Here is a 22,183-nt window from a genome sequence, read left to right on the forward strand (position 1 = left end):
ATGAAGGAAAATGAAGAAGGGTCTCGACCTGAAACGTCACCTGTCCATGTGCTCCAGAGATGCTGCTGCTGAGTTACTCCAGCACCTTTTGTCCTTTGGTGTAAACCAGCATCTGCAGCTCTTTATTTCTATTGTGTTCAAAGTCTCTCCACCCCAGCTTACACCAAAGGGCATTCTTTATCCATGGGGCCGCACACACTACACTCTTGCCAAAAGATTGGCCGGCCCTAAGCTCCTTCCTCCAGCAGGTTCAATGGATAAACAACCCAGGGTGAGAATTTCAGCTGACTTTTGATTCCCCTGCCTGCATTCCCATACAAATACTCACCCAAGCAAGTGATTCCACTGAATTCATTCTCTGCCAACTTCACATTTATCATTGATTGAATTGATTGATTGAAAGATACAGCATGGAAACAGGCCCATGTGGCCACACCGACCATCGATCACCCATTCACACTCGTTCTGTATTATCCTGTGGGGATCTGAAAGAAACATAGACAATTCTTAAGAGATTGGACAGGCTGGATGCAGGGGAAATGTTCCCGATGTTGGGGAGTCCAGAACCAGGGGTCACAGCTTAAGAATAAGGGGTAGGCCATTTAGGACTGAGATGAGGAAAAACTTTTTCACCCAGAGAGTTGTGAATCCGTCATAGAAGGCAGTGGAGGCCAATTCACTGGATGTTTTCAAGAGGTAGTTAGATATAGCCCTTGGGGCTAACGGAATCAAAGGACATGGGGAGAAATCAGGAATGGGGTACTGATTTTGGATGATCAGCCATGATCATATTGAATGGCTTGAAGGGCCAAATGGCCTGCTCGTGCATCTATTTTCTATGTTTCTATCCCACTTTCATAGAAACATAGAAAATAGGTGCAGGAGTAGGCCATTCGGCCCTTCGAGCCTGCACCGCCATTCAATATGATCATGGCTGATCATCCAACTCAGTATCCCGTACCTGCCTTCTCTCCATACCCCCTGATCCCTTTAGCCACAAGGGCCACATCTAACTCCCTCTTAAATATAGCCAATGAACTGGCCTCAACTACCTTCTGTGGCAGAGAATTTCACACTAAACCCCTACATACCAGGGGCAATTTACAGAGGCCAATTAATCTACAAACCCGCACGTCTTAGGGATCATTACCAAAACAAATGTGGTGTTTTTGTTGAGCCAAGGCTGCAGTTAATTTTTCACCATGCATACCGGCAGATGATTATGATCTGGAAAGAATGTTCATGTTGCAACCACACTGGCCCTTTGTTAAAGATGTGGGAATTCCTCTTGTGAAACAACCTTGCAGCATCAGAAAGAAATAATATTATTTTCATTGGATGAGACGGCCACGTTTACATTTATTGTAAATCCTCAATTGCTCAGTGGAAGATATGCTCAATAGACTGACCTGCAATAGTTTTCTGCATGACTTTGCAAACGTCATTTCAAAGATGGGCAGATGGGGCTAGTGTAGATGGGGCATCTATGGTCGGCATGGGCAATTTGGGCTGAAGGGCCTGTTGTGTCTGTGCTGCGTGGCAATTTAGTTCAATAAACTAAATGAAAAAAATGGGTTTCTTGACACCCATTCTAGACAAGGGTCTCGACCTGAAACGTCACCCATTCCTTCTCTCCCGAGATGCTGCCTGACCTGCTGAGTTACTCCAGCATTTTGTGAATAAACAGATAGTAGTTCAGGACTGCTATCTCGTTGTGCGTAGGATGGTTCAGTTGCCTGATAACAGCTGGGAAGAAACTGGTCACTAATGCTGAAGGTACTGTGTGCTGGTAATACCCCCACTTTAGACTACCTCCAATGTTATGCCCCAATAACTTAAAAACATCTCCATTTCAGAGGCATGGTGCAGTGTGTTCCCGCATCCACACAAAGCATTCAGTGTCGCCAACCAAGTAAGAATCTGTGGGCAATGATAAGTAAAGAATTGTACTTTTCTTTCCCACCGCGCTGCATTTTAGGATCCGCACTTACAAAACCTGGAAAGCAAGTTTGTCATTCAGCAGAAAATAGTGGAAGCTGCGAGGAGACTGGCCAACGATCCCGAAATAGGCAAGAACGTTAAAAGGAAGAGGAAGCAAGACTACATTGAGGCTCTCAAGAAGCTTCAGGATATAGAGAATGCGAGTAATGAGTACAGAATAAAGAGTGGGAGGAAACCGGTTCAGAGAGCCTCCCTCATACTTCCTGGTAAGAAACCAATTACTGCTCTAATTGCACTTGAAATCATCATAAGATCTTGTTCATAAATGATAGGAGTAGAATTAGGCCATTCGGCCCATCGTCTACTCTGCCATTCAATCGTGGCTGATCTATCTCGACCTCCTAACCCCCATTCTCCTGCCTCCTCCCCATAGCCTTTGACATCCGTACTAATCAAGAATCTATCTATCTCTATTAAATATATCCACTGACTTTGCCTCCAGCCTTCTGTTGCAAATAATTCCAGTTTCACCACCCTCTGACTAAAGACATTCCTCCTCATCTCCTTCCTAAAAGAACTTTTCTCACCATTCTTAATGTTTTGCACTGACATGATTTCCAGTAAATAGAAGAATAATGTTGCCAGTAATCATTTTGTCGATGCTTTTGCATTCACGATTTACTCATTGTGAAACGTTTCACTTTTTCCCCCTCTGTAGATGAGATCATACCCTCGGAAACCAGTTCTTTATCAGACACAAACACAGCCGATGATGGTAAGAACTCGAGTTAGAATGCTATACTTATTAACAGTGCCCGCATGTGCTACATAGCACTTTAATGTCAGGGATTGCTGCCTCGGCAAGGCCAGCAGCATAATCAAGGACGAGTCTCACCTTGGCCACTCCCTCTTCTCCCCTCTCCCATCGGGCAAGATGTACAGAAGTGTGAAAATGCACACCTCCAGATTCAGGGACAGTTTCTTCCCAGCTGTTATCAACCAACTGAACCATCCCACCAACAACTGGAGAGCAGTTCTGATCCACTATCTATCTCATTGGAGACCCTCGGACTATCTTTGATCGGAAGTTACTGGACTTTGTCTTGCACTAAACATTATTCACGTTATTCCCTTTATCATGTACCTGTACACTGTGGAAGGCTCAGTTGTAATCTTGTATTGTCTTTCTGCTGACTGGTTTGCACACAACAAAAGCTTTTCACTGTAACACGTGTGAATAAACTGAACTAAACCGCTCAACTAAAGTAACCTATCTCACCCTAATGCACAGCCTCAATCTGAAACATTCACCATTCCCTTTGCCTCCGCAGATGCTGCCTGACCCACTGATCTCACCAGCAGTCTGTGTGGCACTCCAGCATCTATACTCTTGGCCGTCCAGTTTAACCAGTTTATTAACATGGAAAATTGCATGAGTGATTTCAAAACTTAATTCCTTCCAGGCAGAACAATTGACTTTGAAATATCAGTCCTCGGTAAAAGCAGTCAGTATTCTAACTCTTGTGTGCTTATCGTCTTGTCCTTGTGGGGCGTCAGGTGGGCTCTGACGCGTGTGAACACGAGGAAAGCTGGAGGCCCAGATGGTATATCTGGGCGAGTACTAAAGTCTTGTGCTACTCAGCTTGCTCCAGTGCTCACCACAATATTCAACCTCTCCTTGGCAAAGTCCGTGGTCCCTGCATGCTTCAAAAGATCCATCATTGTACCGGTGCCAAAGAATGCCTCTCCAGCGTGTTTAAATGACTACCGACCGGTGGCCCTCACCTCGGTTGTCATGAAATGCTTTGAGAGGCTAGTCAAGAAGCACATCTGCGCCCTCCTTCCTCGCAACATGGACCCACTACAGTTCGCATACCGTCCGAACAGGTCCACGGATGATGCGGTCTCCCAGGTTCTACACACCGCTCTCTCTCATCTGGACAGCCAGGGGGGCTATGTGAGGATGCTGTTCATTGACTTTAGTTCAGCATTCAACACAATAGTCCCCAGCAGACTGGTTGAGAAGCTGCTGGAACTGGGGCTTAGCACCCCTCTGTGTGCCTGGGTCCTGGACTTTCTCACTGCCAGGCCCCAAGTGATCAGGATGGGGGAACACACATCTAGCTCCCTCACCCTGAACATAGGATCCCCCCAGGGCTGCGTCCTTAGCCCCCTACTGTACTCCCTGTACACACATGACTGTGGGGCCAGGTTCAGCTCAAACTCCATCATCAAGTTTGCTGATGACACTGTGGTGGTGGGCCGGATCTCCAACAACGATGAGAAGGCCTACCGGGAGGAGGTGGCTGATCTGGCACTCTGGTGTCAGGACAATAGCCTCCTCTTGAATGTCACTAAAACAAAGGAGCTGATTGTGGACTTCAGAAGGGCTAAACATCCAAGGACGTACACGCCACTCGAGATAAATGGGTCTATTGTGGATAGGGTGAGCAGTTTCAAATACTTGGGAGTCCGCATCGCAGAGGACCTGACGTGGGCAACGCACATTGCCGCACTGGTGGGTAAGGCTAAGCAGCGCCTTTACCACCTTAGACAACTGAGGAAATTCAGTGTGTCGCTGAGGATCCTTCATTGCTTCTACTCTGGGGCTGTAGAGAGCATCCTGTCCGGCAACATTACAGTCTGGTTTGGGAACAGCTCTGCCCAGGACAGGATGGCCCTGCAGAGAGTAGTGCGTTCGGCAGAACACACCATGGGAACTACACTCGTCCCCCTGCAGGACCTATACATCAGGAGGTGCAGATCCAGAGCAAGCAAGATCATGAGGGACCCCTGCCACCCCAGTAACGGACTGTTCCAGATGCTACGATCAGGCAAACGCCTCCGCTGTCACGCTGTGAAAACGGAGAGGATGAGACGGAGCTTCTTCCCACAGGCCATCAGGACTGTCAACTTTGATAACCCCAGAGACTAAATTTTTGTCGACACTTTTTGTGCTATGTTTAGTAACTTATTAACTTTATTTATATGCTGTAACTGTAATTCTTTTTGTGCACAACCCGCAGGCATTGCCACTTTCATTTCACTGCACATCGAGTATGTGTATGTGACAAATAAATTTGACTTGACTTGACTTGACTTGTCAATGCTCTTGTCAAGTGAGAAGACATGAATGTTTAACTGTGTTCTGATCAAAGTTATTTAGCTGTGGACACACCCAGTCTCAGTACATACAATAAAGAGACACAGCCAGTGTAAGACTGTTTGCCAATGTGCGTCAGTAGCTAGATAGTAGAAGTATAGTAGATAGTATTTGAGCCCTAAAATTGATCCAAGATTTAAAAAGGGCGGCACAGTGGTGCAACAGTAAAGTTGCTGCCTTACAATGCCAGAAACCCGGGTCCGATCCTGACTACAGGTGCTTGTCTGTACGGAGTTTGCGCATTCACCCTGTGACTGAGTGGGATTTCTCCTGGTGCTCTGGTTTCCTTCCACAGGTTAATTGGCTTCTGTAAATTGTCCCCGGTGTGTAGGACTGAACTAGTGTACAAGTGATCGTTGGTCGGCGCGGACTCGGTGGGCCGAAGGGCCTGTGTCCATGCTGTATCTCTAAACAAAACAATCTGTTCCAGCAACAATTCTCACAACGTATTTTACGATCTAAATGTGAATCATGAGGTGAAATTGTAATAGTGTGTATTGTGGTATTTGCAGATGAATTGAAAGATGTATTGAGCTGCTTACAATTTCTAAAGTTCTCATTGTTTTATTATGGCAGATGATGTGCGTAGTGTACAAAGAAAACGATCCTTTTCCAGCCAGCAACCACCGAGGCCACTTCCACCACAGTCCCTCGAGCTGAAACAGAGTCGACAGAGGAGGAGTTCTGCAAGTGAACAGCTACACGAGAAAGGACATCTCGTCCATCCCAGGTAGACCATTTCCTGATTCGTTAGGAATCTGTGTGTATCTGTGACTATTTGTATTCTGGATGAGAGCCATTTTGTTTGCTTCTTCAAAGTTGGCTGCGTAACATGTGTGTATTTATGGTCAACTTCTCCTGTAAACAATTATCTGAAGCATCTTCAAGCTGGAAAGGGTGCAGAGTCGCATTCCTTTCCTTTGGTTGAGCACATACATTTCCTGCTTTGTGCTGGTTCCCTGTCTATGTCCTTGAGTGGACCTACCCCTTGCTAATATTGGTATAAAATGCCCTGGGATTCTCATTTACCATACTTGCTGAGAACATTTCTCATCCTCTTTTACTCCCTCTAATTTCTTTTCCTGCTTTGTTAAACCGTGTCTAATTTCAGCTATATGTTTCCTTTTACCTTTTGACTAAACTTTTACTATTTGACTAACAATCTCACTGGTCATCCAAGGTTTCCAACCTCACCTTCCTTTATCCTTCATCCTCGCACAAACATGCTGAACTCCAGTCAACAGCCTCTAACATGTCAAACAATTGCTGCAATCTCTTTCACCCAAACACCTTAACTTAGTTATAGTGTAATACAGCATGGAAACAGGCCCAACTTGCCCATACCGGCCAACATGTCCCATCTACACTAGTCCCGCCTGCCTGTATTTGGGGACTGGGGTGTAATCTAAACCTATCCTATACTTGTCTAAATGTTTCTTGAACGTTACGATAGTACCTGCCTCAACTACCTTCTCCGGCAGCCCGTTCCAAGCACACACCATCCTTTGTGTTAAAAAGTTACCCCTCCGGTTCCTATTAAATCTTTCCCCCCTCACCTTAAGCCTATGTCCTCTAGTCGTAGATTCCCCTACTCTGGACAAGGAACAATGGAAGAGAGGAACCCCCGTTCCCTAAAGAATGAGGACATCTCCAATGAGCACTTTCGACTCACCACATTTAAGTTTGTTTTAAATTCGTTTTATGTTTATCAGGAGTCTTTAAGATCATTTATAAATATGTGATCAAAGAAAGCAAGGATTGCCTTTGAGAAAAGTACCAACTTCTTTTCCAAATGGAATATATAAAAATAAAAAGCTCTGAAAATAAACAGGCAAGGCTGAGAATACTTAACCGAGTTCTATTCTGAAAAAGGGTCCCGACCTGAAACGTCACCTATCCTTTATCACCAGAGAAGCTGCCTGACCCGCTGAGTTACTCCAGCACTTTGTGTTTATCTTGAGTTCTATACCAGTTTGCTGTGAGCAAAATCATTTTATAGTGGTTTCCCTGACTCAAGCAAAATTGGTCTCCAATTGTACTTTATCAAATTACAATGAACATGGCAGTTTGGTAAAACTTAAATCTTATAAATTTCAAAGCTGGCATGAGTCAATTAGCCAGTGTTTGTTTTCAACTCTCAATCCAAGAAGACTTTATGTAAATTAATCCAGCAGGATTACTTAGTTTATTCACAAAATACTGGAGTAACTCAGCAGGTCAGGCAGCATCTCGGGAGAGAAGGAATGGGTGACGTTTCGGGACGAGACCTTTCTTCAGACTGATGTCAGGGGGGCGGGACCGCCCCCCTGACATCAGTCTGAAGAAGGGTCTCGACCCGAAAAGTCACCCATTCCTTCTCTCCCGAGATGCTGCCTGACCTGCTGAGTTACTCCAGCATTTTGTGAATAAATCGATTTGTACCAGCATCTGCAGTTATTTTCTTATAGGATTACTTAGTTAATATGCATGAGTGACATCATGACACATTTTCCACTCGACTCTATCCTGGAAAATCCTGAGAGAATGACACGCAGTATGATTCAGACTTCTTCACGGTTTTTGATGCACGCGTCATTATTGCATAATGTTCTACATAGCATTCAATGACAGATAAAAGCACACGCACAGAACTGCAAGCAAGTGTCTCATGATGTTGGCCTCTGGCACATTAATACTTGCACAATCAAGCGGTGATCAACAGTGGGTTGAAACCATGACTCTTCTCCAAAAGAGACAGGTTGCTTTGGCAGCAGATAGGTCACAATGAAAGAAAGTTACAGAAGCATTCAAGAAAGAAAACAATGTGTTTGGTGTGTATTTAAAGTGGAGCAAATTTGGCAATCTGAGCCAGTGTATTAAAATAGATCTAGGAAATTAAATGGCACAAAATTATTTGAAGAAGGGTCCCTATCCATATCTTCCAGAGATGCTGCCTGACCCGTTGAGTTACTCCAGCACTTTGTCCTTTTTTGGGGGTAAACCAGCATCTGCAGTTCCTTGTGTCTACAAAATTGTCTTTGTTACCCTGGCATCTTGTAGTCCAAATTGCAGTAAATATAAACTAATTTACTATATCATAATTCAACTAAATTTGCTATTTGTTATCCCTTCTCTGCACCTTAAAAACAAAAGGCGTTGTGTTAAGGTCACATGTCGTCGTCTGTTTCATGCTATTCTTTTGCACTTGGCGATGTTTTCATACATCAAAGATGCGATATAAATCCAAGCTGCCAGTCCATTTTGTTATCGAAACAAGAAACTGCAAATGCTGGTTTACTGAGTAACTCAATGGGTCAGGCAGCATCTGTGGAGAACATAGATTGGTGCCATTTTGGGTCGTGACCCTTCTTCAGACTCCATTTTCTAATAGTTTGACTCTTGAGATTTATACTCCGATGTTTGAACCGTTTCGGTTGGAGCATCTGTAAGCCAAGTCATTAATCATTGGCAGACCTGGGAATTTATATTCTGGTCCTCTGAGGCAACATGTGGTGCTTATTAACTGGTAAATCTTTGCACCGAGATATAAACTTGCAAGACTTGCAAACTCTAGATAAGGCAGCAATTGCACTAATCAAATCAAAAACCTTGAGCATTAAAAATATGTGAATCATTTAAAAACTGGCTTGGATGTTCGATTTATCATGGCACAGTTTGCACTGATGCAGAATTCTTCATGTTGTTTACAGGCATACAAATTTTGACAATAAGCAAAGCCTACAATATTAGCTCATTTGATAAACAATATCCCTCTTACTCTTGAAGTACTGTATTTCCATTAACAGCCCATGTTTATTGCCTAGACGTTTATGTATTTTGTTTAATGAACAGAAAAGTGAAATGTGTAGTGTACATAGTTTGGCATTGTCCAGTTGCAAACTGGAGAAATTGTGGGCGGCACGATGATGAAGTGGTAGAGTTGCTGCCTCACAGCGGCAGAGACCCAAGTTCGATCGTGACTACTCGTGCTGTCCTGTCCGTACAGTGTTTGTACGTTCTCCCTGTGACCATTACGTTCTCCCTGTGACCATGTGGGTTTGCTTCGGTTTCCTTCCACATTCCAAAGATGTGTAGGTTAATAGGCTTCAGTACAAAAAAATTGTAGGTTATCCCTAGTGTGCAGGATAGTGTAAGCATTTGGGGGTGATCAATGGTCGGTACAGAATCGGTGGGCCGAAGGGCCTGTTTCCGCGCTGCATCTCTGAAGTCTGAACACAAAATATTATCTTGTGATTGCAGTTAAGATTCTTTAAAATTGGCTCAGTGTTAACATAACCAATTTTCAAATGGAATTATTTTGCAGATACAGCAACAATGACGGTTGCTACCTGCAGGATATTCTGCACGGACACAGGGGACTGAGCTCCACTCACAGCAGCCCTTATAGATCTCAGGGTAGACAATGCCACGGAGGGAGAAGTATGCCAGCCACACCAGTACTGACTCGCAATGCTTACAGCAGCAGCCAGTTACGGTATGTTCCTTTAGGGATTGAATGTTTCTGAAAGGTTAACTTAAATGTACAAGAGTAAGCCTGCTCAAAATCAAAAATGTATTTGATTGTGTCAATTGTAGAAGGATGTGCAATTAATGTTTTGTACTTGAGCCACCAAAAGACATTTGCAATTTGACACCATGGATGTGTTATCAAATTTCAAGCCATAGAGCCTTGGATTTAAGGGGTGGTGGCAACATAGATACAAATGTGACTGACAGACAGCTTGTGGGCGGCACAGTGGCGGAGGGGTGGAGTTGCTGTCTCGCAGCGCCAGGGACCCGGGTTCGATCCTGACCACGGGTGCTTGTCGTACGGAGTTTTTAACGTTCTCCCCGTGACTGCGTGTTTTTTCTCCGGGTGCTCCGGTTTCCTCCCACACTCCAAAGACGTGCAGGTTTTGTAGGTTAATCGGCTTCTGTAAATTGTCCCTAGTGTGTGGGATAGAACTAGTGTACAGGTGATTGCTGGACAACTGTGGGCCGAAGGGCCTGTTTCCACGTTGAATCTCTAAACTCAACTAAATCTCTAGGCGGCACGGTAGCGCAGCGGTAGAGTTGCTGCTTTACAGCGAATGCAGCGCCGGAGACTCAGGTTCGATCCTGACTACGGGTGCTGCACTGTAAGGAGTTTGTACGTTCTCCCCGTGACCTGCGTGGGTTTTCTCCGAGATCTTCGGTTTCCTCCCACACTCCAAAGACGTACAGGTATGTAGGTTAATTGGCTGGGTAAATGTAAAAATTGTCCCTAGTGGGTGTAGGATAGTGTTGGTGTACGGGGATCGCTGGGCGGCACGGACTTGGAGGGCCGAAAAGGCCTGTTTCCGGCTGTATATGATATGATATGATATCTACACTAAAGACCAGTTGAGAAAGAAGATAGACACAAAAAGCTGGAGTAACTCAGCGGGACAGGTAGCATCGCTGGAGGGAAGGAATGGGTGACGTTTTGGGTCGAGACCCTTCTTCAGACTGGTGAGTCGAGAAAGCTGTTGAAATGGGCATCTGAGATCTGTGGATGCATCGGAAACATTTGAGTGCAAAAACAAGAAGGGAACGTTGAACCGTGACTAAACAATGGTGGGCCACAGCTGGGGAGGCTTTAGGAAGGATGTCAATCCCGGGAGGAAATGTATTTGGACGATGAAAGAAAGAGGAACTTGTATTTATAAATGCTTTTCACAACATTTAGATCTCCTAAGGTTGCTTACAGCCAATGAGTAACATTTGAGTGCAATTGTATGGTAATGACAAACGGTAGCAGTGAATCCCACTCAACAAGAATCCACAAACAACAGTGTGAATTTGACCAGGTAGTTTTGAAAGGAACTTCTTTAATCAGCGGGTGATGAGTCTGGGGAATTCATTGCCTCAGACGGCTGTGGAGACCAAGTCATTGGGTATTTTTAAGGTGGAGATTCTGGATTAGTAAGGATGTCAAAGGATATGGGGAGAAGGCAGGAGAATGGGGTTGAGAGGAAAAGATAGATCAGCCATGCTTGAATGGCGGAGTAGACATGATGGGCCAAATGACCTAATTCTGCTCCTATGACTTATTAACACAGACTTGTGCGTAAGAAAATAACTGCAGATGCTGGTACAAATCAAAGGTATTTATTCACAAAATGCTGGAGTACCTCAGTAGGTCAGGCAGCATCTCAGGAGAGAAGGAATGGGTGACGTTTCGGGTCGAGACCCTTCTTCAGTCTGATGTGTCGACCCGGTCTGAAGAAGGGTCTCGACCCGAAACGTCACCCATTCCTTCTCTCCTGAGATGCTGCCTGACCTGCTGAGTTACTCCAGCATTTTGTGAATAAATACCTTCAATTTGTACCAGCATCTGCAGTTATTTTCTTACACTCTCTAGCTGGTGATAGGATGGTTCAGTTGCTTGATATCCGCAGACTTATGCGGTTGACTTCCTTTTAATACCTCTGCCTTGATCTTGCACCAAGAGGTAACTGTGGTATCCATGGCGTGGATTGTCTTTAACCATTATCTGGTCACAACCTATGATATTAATTGAAGTGTAAGTGGGAATAGTGAAATGAATTGTCGTTTTGGCAAACTACCATCTGCATCACCGACACTGAATATGTTTTGGATTCCTCTTATCGCAGACCCGACCTTTCGCCGGATCACTTCAGGCAGCGCAGCGGCAGCTTGGAATCCCAGTCCCATCTTCTGGACGAGGTTCCCGGTGAGAGGCCCATGTTCCCCCTCACGGCGGCCCAGCGCAGCAGCAGCACGGAACTGCTGGACGACGGCTCGTCCTACACCAGCCAGTCCAGCACCGAGTACTACAGCGCCCCGAGCAAGCCCCCCCAGTACTACAACTCCATGACGGTCGGCTGCCGCTCAAGAGATAGACGGAAGCACAAGAAACCGACGATATCTGCCGCTCCATCAGGAAGCATGCCCAACCTGGCACCAAACGACGTGAGGAATGGAGTTTACCAAAACTCTTATAATCAGCCTTGCTCTGACTATTATATCCCCGGATATCCCCAGTACAGTGACTATGAGCCTTACGGATATACATTTGAAAATGACACCGAAGGCCACTATAACGTCAAAGCCCCGTACAGATCAATGCATTCATACAACGCTGACCACTACAGTCGAGACTACGGTCGCTTTTACCAGGAGGATGTGGAGGCCATGTCTCAGAACCCGTACGCCACGCTGAGGAATATGCGCAGGAGAGGCGCCAAGAGTGAACAAATAACAAAAAACATTCAAAAAGCGCTGGTGGCCGAAAGCTTGCGGGGCTGGTACGAGCGAGCGTCGACTCACAAGGATCACGGCCTGCAGGCAGGTTTAGACTCTGACAGGGGCTCGCAGCAGAGTCTGGGCTTCACATATATGCAAGGTCCTTTCTCGCAGAACAACAGGGCTACGTCTTTCACATCCGGTAAGTGGCAGCTCTTCGAGTGTCATCCACGTTCAGTGGTTCAATGGATGTTTATAGTCGCGCGTGCAATTAAACATTACGTGGCAAAATTCATTTTGCAAACAATAATGCCGCTGCTGCCATGTGTGGCGCCATTTTATCGAGTTCAAAGTCCGGATTTGACGTGGAGATAATGTTTCCACTTGTGGGACAGTCTAGGACTAGAGGTCACAGCCTCAGAATTAAAGGACGTTTAGATTTTTTTTAGATTTAGATTTAGAGATACAGCGCAGAAACAGGCCCTTCGGCCCACCGGGTCTGCGCCGCCCAGCGATCCCCGCACACTAACACTATCCTATACGCACTACGGACAATTTTTACATTTACCAAGCCAATTAACCGACGTACCTGTACGTCTTTGGAGTGTGGGAGGAAACCGAAGATCTCGGAGAAAACCCACGCAGGTCACGGGGAGAACGTACAAACTCCGTACAGACGGCGCCCGTAGTCAGGATCGAACCTGAGTCTCCGGCGCTGCATTCGCTGTAAGGCAGCAACTCTACCGCTGCGCCACCGTGCCGTTCTTTTAGGAAGGAGATGAGGAGAAATTTCTTCAGTCAGAGGGTGATGAATCTGGAATTCATTGCCAAAGAAGGCTGCGGAGGCCGTCAGTGGATATTTTTAAGGCAGAAAAAGACAAATTCTTGATTAGTACGGGTGTCAGGGGTTATGGCAAGAAGGTAGGAGAATGGGGTTAGGAGGGAGAGATAAATCAGCCATGATTGAATGGCGGAGTAGACGTGATGGGCCGAATGGCCTAATTCTGCTCCTATGACCTTATGATTCCCGTGTGGTTGTTCTACCGGTGCAACCCCCGATCACCTCCGTCGCCCACGACCGGCCCGGACCGCGAACCGACGTCCCTCCCTTCTCCCAGCATTTGTCATTTGTAGTTGTAACAATTAGCAATGGTGTGCTTAACTTTAGCAATGATATGCTGAATGGGACGATGCATTAAAAGTCAGCATAGACTCGATGAGTAGTTTAGTTTATTGTCACGTGCACCAGGGTAGTGTGAAAACCTTGTTTGTTGCGTGCTAACCAGTCAGCGGAAAGACAATACATGATTACAATCGAGCCGTCCACAGTGTACGGGTGCATGATGAAGGGGATAACGTTTAGTGCAAGATACCCTCCAGGAAAGTCCGGTTAAAGTTTGACAGTCTCCTATGAGGTAGATGGTATCTCAGGACCGACTGCTCTCTAGCTGCTATCCGCTGCTCTAGATGTCAACTTCTTTACATCGGCGAAACCAAACGCAGGCTCGGCGATCGCTTCGCTCAACACCTTCGCTCAGTCCGCCTTAACCAACCTGATCTCCCGGTGGCTGAGCCTTCAACTCCCCCTCCCACTCCCAGTCTGACCTTTCTGTCATGGGCCTCCTCCAGTGCCATAGTGAGGCCCACCGGAAATTGGAGGAGCAGCACCTCATATTTCGCCTGGGCAGCTTGCAGCCCAGTGGTATGAACATTAACTTCTCCAACTTTAGATAGTTCCTCTGTCCCTCTCTTCCCCTTCCCAGATTTCCCACTGTCTTCTTGTCTCCACCTATATCCTTCCTTTGTCCCGCCCCTCTGACATCTGTCTGAAGAAGGGGCTCGACCCGAAACGTCACCCATTCCTTCTCTCCTGAGATGCTGCCTGACCTGCTGAGTTATTTTTTTGTGAATAAATACCTTCGATTTGTACCAGCATCTGCAGTTATTTTCTTACACTCACTAGCTGGTGATAGGATGGTTCAGTTGCTTGATAACAGCTGGCAATAAAATGTCCCTGAATGTGGAGGTGTGCATTTTCACACTTCTGTACCTCTTGCCTGATGGGAGAGGGGAGAAGAGACAGTGACCGACCGGGATGATGCTTATCGAAGGTATCACAAAATGCTGGAGTAACTCAGCGGGTCAGGCAGCATCTAGGAGAGAAGGAATGGGTGACGTTTCAGGTCGAGACCCTTCTTCAGAATGCAGATGATGCTTATCCTCGATCCAGCATCCAGTGCTGTCCAGCATTTGTCATTAGCAGCGTTAAAAATTAACAATGGCGTACTTAACCTTAGCAATGATATGCTGAATGGGGACGATACATTAAAGGTCAGCATACTCGATGAGTAGGTTGGTTTGGTTTTTTGTCATGTGTACCATAGAAAGGTTTTTATTGCACTCTATCCAGTCAGCGGAAAAACTACATGATTGCAATCGAGCCATGCACAGTGTACCGATATGTGACGATGGGTGTAATGTTTAGTACAAGGTAAAGTCCGATTAAAAATCAACATATCTGAGAGGAGATTAGGAAGAGCCTAGTTAAAGTAAGAAATGCTGCTGTTGGAGTAGAGGTTTAAAAGAGTGGCGCGATTGTAATGCGTGATTTCAGATCCACTTCTGGGACCAGCAAGCAGAGAGCCAAAAGCTTCCTTTAAGTCATAAGAAAATATGAAGCGTTAGAGAGAGGGGTTAAAAATCTATAAATACCTGCATTCTGAATGGTAGCAATGATATGTTTGACTTTATTATCATTATATATATTTGTTTCGCGTAATTCCAATTTTACAAGTGTAGTTTCATCAACTTGGATAATACTAAGAATATTAATTCTAACTATTTGAGGAAAGGTTCACGTTATAGGAATAGAATTAGGCCATTTGGCCCATCGCGTCTACTCCGCCATTCAATCATGGCTGATCTCTGCCTCCTAATCTTATTCTCTTGCCTTCTCCCTTTGACACCTGTTATAATCAAGAATTTGTCTAATCAGGAATTTATCAAGAAGTCAATAGAGTGAAATATATAATTTGAAAACTTCAAGTAGTAATTTAGTTTAATTGTGTCCGGTTCTGATTTTTTTTAACTGAGTCACTCGGAGGCTGAAGCTAGTTGATATCAAAATCTTTATTCATCAAGAGAAATCAATGGAGGCCAAGTCGATGGATATTTTTAAGGCGTAGAAAAAAGAACTGCAGATGCTGGTTTATACCACAGATAGACACTAAGTGCTGGAGTACCTCAGCGGATCAGACTGCATCTCTGGGGAAAATAGATGGGCGACGTTTCAGGTCGGGACCCTCTCTGTCCTGACCCAATAAATCACCCACCCATTTTCTCCAGAGATGCTGCCTGACGCGTTGATTTACTCCAGCCCTTTGTTTCCTTTTGTTTTGTAAACCAGCACCTGCAGTTCCTTGTGTCTGCAGTTTTGCTTTGATGTCGGTCCGATTGACATATTCAATTGATTTAGTAGACCACCTGCGTTTAAAAAGTTGTCCTTTTAATTTCAAATTGATTACTGCTTTCAATGTACATTAGAACAGATATAATGAAGACTGCTTCTTGGTTTGAGTTAATGGCTGCTACCTTCAAAATATGTTATATCCCCTGAATATTCCCCAACAGCAGGTAACAGGAAAGAGAGTTAATAAATGCCATCAGTGGCTTCATATTATAATATTATCCGGCTTTTATTAGGACCATTTAGGACTTCTAACTTTGGATTAAGTGACGTTGTTCTATTGCAGAGTTGTTTTTCGCCAATTCAACAAATGGCAAATTATTAGTGAGGAGGAATGGCCTTAAAAGTGGGAAGAGAACGTGACAAAGTGAAAATAAGAATAACAGAACTGATTTTTGCTTTAAACTTTCCCTATTTTTAATATTGCATTGTTACTAATTGGAAAGTATTTGGACAGAATTTGTGCAGATCTCTTTAAATATAATTATGAGAGATTTTATTTTGAGAAAAAAAACGTGCAAAGGTTTTGTGTGCTCATTGATTCAATTTATGATTGAAGCTGGATGAGGTACCCAAATGTAGGTAAATTATTACTTTAAACATGATTTGTTTTGATGTAAACTGCACACAGTAGAATTCAGTTGCATAATACGGCGGAATAAATAGCAAGTCTAAGCAAAACAGGACCTGTGTTTTTCCAGTGAATCAAATCCAGAGTGTTCAATTAGTTTAGTTTAGAGATACAGCTTGGAAACAGGCCCTTCGGCCCACCAAGTCCACGCCAACCAGCGATCCCTGCATGTTAACACAATCCTACACAAATGAGGGACAATTTTACATTTATACATTTTGGAGTGTGGGAGGAAACCGGCGATCTCGGGGAAAACCCACGCAGGTCACGGGGAGAACGTACAACCTCCGTACAGACGGCACCTGTCGTCAGGATCAAACCTGGGTCTCTGGCCCTGTCAGACAGGCAGTAGCTCTACCGCTGTGTCACCCAGGAGTTATCTTAGGAGATATTTGGAAATTGGCAGCATATTATGTAAATCTGTCAAGTGTAAGATATTTATTAGAATGGCAAATGATTGGGTAACTGGTAACATCAAATATAGAACAATACAGAAGGTAGACTCAAAAAGCTGGAGTAACTCAGCGGGCCAGGCAGCATCTTTGGAGAGAAGGAATGTATCACATTTCGGGTCGAGACCCTTCTTCAGACTGAAGAACTGAAAAAGGGTCTCGACCCGAAACGTCACCCATTCCTTCTCTCCAGTTACTCCAGCTATTCTGAGTTACTCCAGCTTTTAGTGTCTATCTTCGGTTTAAACCAGCATCTGCAGTTCCTTCCAACAAAGAACAACACAGCACAGGAACAGGCCCTTCAGCCCCCAATGTATGTACCAAACATGAAGCCAAGACCAACTATTGTGTGCCTACTCATAATTCCATGTGCCTATCCAGAAGTCTCTTAAATGCCGCTATCACATCTGCCACCACCATCAACTTATTCCAGGCACTCTCCACCCTCTATGAAAAGAATTCTGACTGGATATCTATTCCTCTCATAATTTTATATGATTTTATAAACAAGTACTAAAGTCTAATACAAGTGGTTGTGCTATATGACTAAATGTGTTTGGAGTTCAAGTTATCGTAAAATGTATCAAACTTTTAAGTTATGGGAAGAGATTGGGCAAACTAGGACATTATTCCTTCCTGGCTAAGGCAAGGGTTCCCAACCTGGGGTAAATTTACCCCCAGGAGATAAATTTCACCTACCCAGGGGGCAAATTTGTTGATTCTGGATTTGTACTTTTTTTTTCAATTATAATTCCAAAAAAAAATGTCGTTTAGAGGTAGAAATGGAGTTTGATGTGTTCTCATTGACTGTTTGGTTCTGGTCTATCGGTATCTATTCATCATTAGTTGTTCATAAATAAGTGAAATAACATTTATGTGCTATTATTATTGTTATTTGAACTTAAAATAATGATGTTAAAAACAGTATTTTGAAATGTCCCCATTGTCGGTTGCTTTTATGGTGGAAGTGTAAACTCAAATTACTGAACAAAACAGGGTGAGGGTAAATTTACTTTCGAAAAGTTGCCTGGGGTAGACGGGACGAAAAAGGTTGGGAACCTCTGGGCTAAGGGGTGATCCTTTAGAAGTGTAAAAAATCATGAGGGGAATTGATAGGGTGAATTTTCAGAGTTTTTTACCCAGGATAGGGGAATCAAGAACCAGAGGGGACAGGGGGATATTTTGTGTTTTTATGACTGTTGGCAGATCAATTTCCCTCGTGGGATAAATATAGTTCTATCGTATCGTATCGAAAGATTTAATTGGAACCCGTTTTCACTCACAGGATGGTGGCAACGTGGAATGAGCTGCCAGAGAAGGTAGTTGACGCAGATACAATGACAACATTTAAAAGACACTTGGACAGGTACAAGGATAGGAAAAGTTTAGAGGGATATTGGCCAAACGTGGGCAAATGGGACTAACTTAGATGTAGCATCTTGGTCAGCATGGACCAGTTGGGCTGAAGGGCCTGATCGTGTGCTGTGTGATTCTGACCCTAAATAAAATATGAAGGAACTGATACTTCGGAATGAATTGCAGCAATTTTTTTTTATATGTTTTTCTTTAAATCGCAGTTTCTTCGGCAGCTAGTACAGGAACGTGGCGAAGCCAGATCACTGTGGGTGTCCAGGATTTTGATCATTTGCCTTATGCAACTCCTTTCAATAACTCCTACAGCAATACAACATTACACCCCAGGTGAGTGTCAGTGTAACACACCTGCCTGCTGAGCCACTCAAAACTGGAAATGGGCATTTGAAAAACAGGTTCTTTTTCGGTTCAACAATCATTCCATTTCCAGCAGTACTCAACAAATTTCCATTGTAGGTTACGGTTTATATTAATAAAGACATGTCTGATACAGAAGCAAATGCATATTTTAGTGAAGTAGTGGGATTTACGTAACTGGAGATTGCAGGAGAGGTGAATAAACTAAGGGACACATTGTGCGAAAGTGATTATCACTTAACACCCGCAAAAGTAAGATTTACGTGAAGGCAAGCGATGACAGGAAGAAATTGTCCTAAGTTTCTAATGGTGATAGCACTGTGTTAAAATTTGGAAGTGGAGGGGAGTGCACGGCATCTACCAAATTGACCTAAAATGGCGACTATCCCTTTGGCTCCACAGATGCTGTTTGTCTTTTGCTCTAAATTACCTAATTGCACATTCATCACAAAACAATATAGATATAGAGTGATACAGCATGGAAACAGTCCCTTCGGTCCAACTTGCCCACACTGGCCAATATGTCCCAGCTACACTAGTCCCACCTCCCTGCGTTTGTCCATAGCCCTCCAAACCTGTCCTATCCATGTACTTGTCTAACTGTTTTTTAAACGTTGGGATAGTCCCATCCACAACTACCTCTGGCAGATTGTTCCATACACCCACCACCCTTTGTGTTAAAAAGCTACCCCTTTAGATTCCTATTAAATCTTTTCCCCTTCACCTTAAACCTATGTCCTCTGGTCGTCGACTCATCTACTCTGGGCAAGAGACTGCATATACCCAATCTATTCGCTCATTTTACCCGTTCTAATGTTTTGGGACAACGTTTATTGCATTTAATATACAAAAACATTTTCAAAAACCTCTCAGATCCCCAAGGAGAGCATAGTTAAAAGTTTTATAAGGACTTTCGGACGTCTGATTTTGGATTAAGTGGTTCTCTTCTATTGCAGAGTTAATTTTCATACTACAATACAGCAAATTGGCCAAGTGCAATTTACGGGCAAATTATTAGTCTTTTCTGACCTTCAAAATAGTGTGGGGAAGACTTAAAGGGACCTTCAGCATTTATAATAAGCAATCTATAAATAAAATTATAAATGTTTGCTACGGTAGGTTAACCATTAATGCCCTAAAATAGAGGGGGTGTGTTCCTGTAATTTGATCAAATTTGAAGACAACATGAAGTTGTTTAAGAAAATAACTGCAGATGCAGGTACAAATCGAAGGTATTTATTCACAAAATGCTGGAGTAACTCAGCTGGTCAGGCAGCATCTCAGGAGAGAAGGAATGGGCAACGTTTCGGGTCGAGATCCTTCTTCAGACTGAAGAAGGGTCTGATGAAGGGTCTCGTCCCGAAACGTCGCCCATTCCTTCTCTCCTGAGATGCTGCCTGACCTGCTGAGTTACTCCAGCATTTTGTGAATAAATACCTTCGACATGAAGTTGTTTGATCAGTTGTTTGGTCAGTGATCAATGGACATTCTAAGCTTTTCACTGTACATCGGTACACAGATTTGGCAGAACTCTTGCCAAATGATTGGCATTTCTGCTAACCTCAGCAGCTGTATCTCCCCTATGTTGTCTCCAATGTGGACAACCTCCATGTTTGTAGATTCACTGCAGCAAAGGCCGGGAGGGCGAATGTTCTTCAGCACTACCGGCCATTAAATTGTTAAAGATCCCACGGTTCAACAATAGCACAAAGTATATTTTAGCACACCTCCATGTTTGTAGATTCACTGCAGCCAAGATCAGGTGGACTAATGTTATTCAGCATGACCTGCCATTGAATTGTTACAGATTAAGGTTGCAGCATTTGCATAAAGTAAATTGTAATAGAGGTGAAAACTGCTGGTTTTGCAGAATGGATCAAACTTTAAATTTTACATTGTAAATTGGTTAAGTTGAGCATCCTTGTAATGCTGGTTCAAGATAAGTCTACTCACAAGGAAGAAAGTGGTGGAAGCAGTCTTGGGCCACAAGGTGTCTCAAGCTACTTCATCACATAATGGACCAGCCATGATCTTATTATTATCAAGTCAACTATTCCAAACCATCTCCATATTTCCGCATCCTCTTAATATCCCTTGGTGTTGATGCACTTACTGCCTCTGCCATCCTCTTTACAAGGAGATATTTTGCTTGGTGCTCCCATTCTCCAGTCGAGTATCTCGGATTCATTAACTCAAGTGGAGTATTGAACTTTACGTGTGTTGATGGACGTAGACAGCAATTGCCCTTGGAGGCAAGGTGCCATTGGCCATGGTTGCCAATGTACACTTGTAACGTGTACAGATGTCCTTGTATGCATTAACACTGTCAAGAGATATGGGGGGGGGGGGGGGGGGGGGGCGGGGGAATGGAGAATATTATCTAGAGATTTACTTCTTATTTTGCTTGTCGGTCATTTTCTTGTAGGCCTAGCTCCTTCCAGTCTCTTGACGATCCTTTTTCTGCTGCGCGCCACCATTTCCCCGCTGTTGGCACAGCTCCTGCCAGACAGTCATCTGCCTCCTCCACCTCCTCCTCCTCCTCTTCCTCCTCCTCTTTTTCATCCACTTCCACTACTTTCCCTTACAAAGAAAAGGAGTGTTTCCCTAAGTGTACTGACTGCCGCCAACATCGCGTCTACAGAAATGAGATATTCATTAAATACTCATACGCAAAATGTAGTCAGCGGTAGTAAGTATCCTTGCGTGTTTGTGTGCGTGACTGTTGGTCGTTACGCTTGCTAAAGAAGCTTGACGTTGGCTGAGCTGCTTACCATGTAGAATGCTTGCTAACAATGCTTGACATTAAGTTTATCTGCTTCCTACATAGATTGTTTCTCTATGTAATGTTAAGTCATACGTTAAAGCAACAGTAATGTTGTCGTCCTTGTTGCTCTAACAAATAGCCAACAGCTGTAGAACTAAAAGTTTTAGATCTGATAAGCTAACAAATTATCCAGCATTCCTCCAAATTACCATTGCAACCTATCTAGGTGTACCCATGCAGGTGTCCAATTTGAAAATATTTACAGTAGGAAAAAGCCCTTTTGAATTCTACTCCTTTTAATAATCTACGCTAAATTATTCTGGATTGATTCGACCTCCTTGGCTTTTCATTTAAAATTACATTTTAAAACGTTTCTTCCTCTGTGTTCTGGTAAGCTGAGGCATAGTTGAGGTATTTAGATTCAGGTTCCAATTTGGATTGGTATGGAATCAGTTGAACAATCGGGGTGCTTCAGGCAAATTTGGTATCGCAAACCTAGGAAAAGGGGGGAGGGAAAATAACAGGATTTTTGTTCCTGAGATTTAGGTGTCCCGGTGTTTGCCTATTGGAAAGGCACCAATCAGATCAGCATTGGAAAAAAATCCTTTCCAATAATCTATCCTGGATCAACGCAGTTGAAAATGGCTACTCAAAGCTTTTCACTGTACATCGGTATATGTGACAATATAACCTCAACTCAACTCAACTCAACTAGACTTGAGATATTGAGGTTGTAAGCAGAATCAAATCTCAGTGTAGATGGTGATTGAATAATTTCAGAGAGTGGGAACATTCCCAATGTGAAGGGACTTTCACAATAATACATTCA

At 43.9% G+C, this 22,183-nt stretch overlaps 1 protein-coding gene across 3 annotated transcripts in view; it reads left to right on the forward strand.

The window, feature by feature from the left end:
- The window catches only part of LOC144601928 (FERM domain-containing protein 4B-like), a 272,807-nt gene that overhangs the window by 246,411 nt on the left and 4,213 nt on the right, over positions 1-22,183 (forward strand). For 2 of the 3 annotated variants that reach the window (XM_078414519.1, XM_078414517.1), the window contains exons 17-23: positions 1,979-2,207; positions 2,660-2,716; positions 5,681-5,834; positions 9,408-9,578; positions 11,719-12,512; positions 18,437-18,560; positions 21,016-21,279. In XM_078414519.1, the coding sequence (XP_078270645.1) occupies positions 1,979-2,207; positions 2,660-2,716; positions 5,681-5,834; positions 9,408-9,578; positions 11,719-12,512; positions 18,437-18,560; positions 21,016-21,279 (1,793 nt within the window). The remainder of the gene's footprint in view (positions 1-1,978; positions 2,208-2,659; positions 2,717-5,680; positions 5,835-9,407; positions 9,579-11,718; positions 12,513-18,436; positions 18,561-21,015; positions 21,280-22,183) is intronic. The other variant, XM_078414518.1, reaches the window with a different exon arrangement.

This window comes from Rhinoraja longicauda, chromosome 17, assembly GCF_053455715.1.
Source record: "Rhinoraja longicauda isolate Sanriku21f chromosome 17, sRhiLon1.1, whole genome shotgun sequence".
In the NCBI taxonomy this organism is placed as follows: Eukaryota; Metazoa; Chordata; class Chondrichthyes; order Rajiformes; family Arhynchobatidae; genus Rhinoraja; species Rhinoraja longicauda.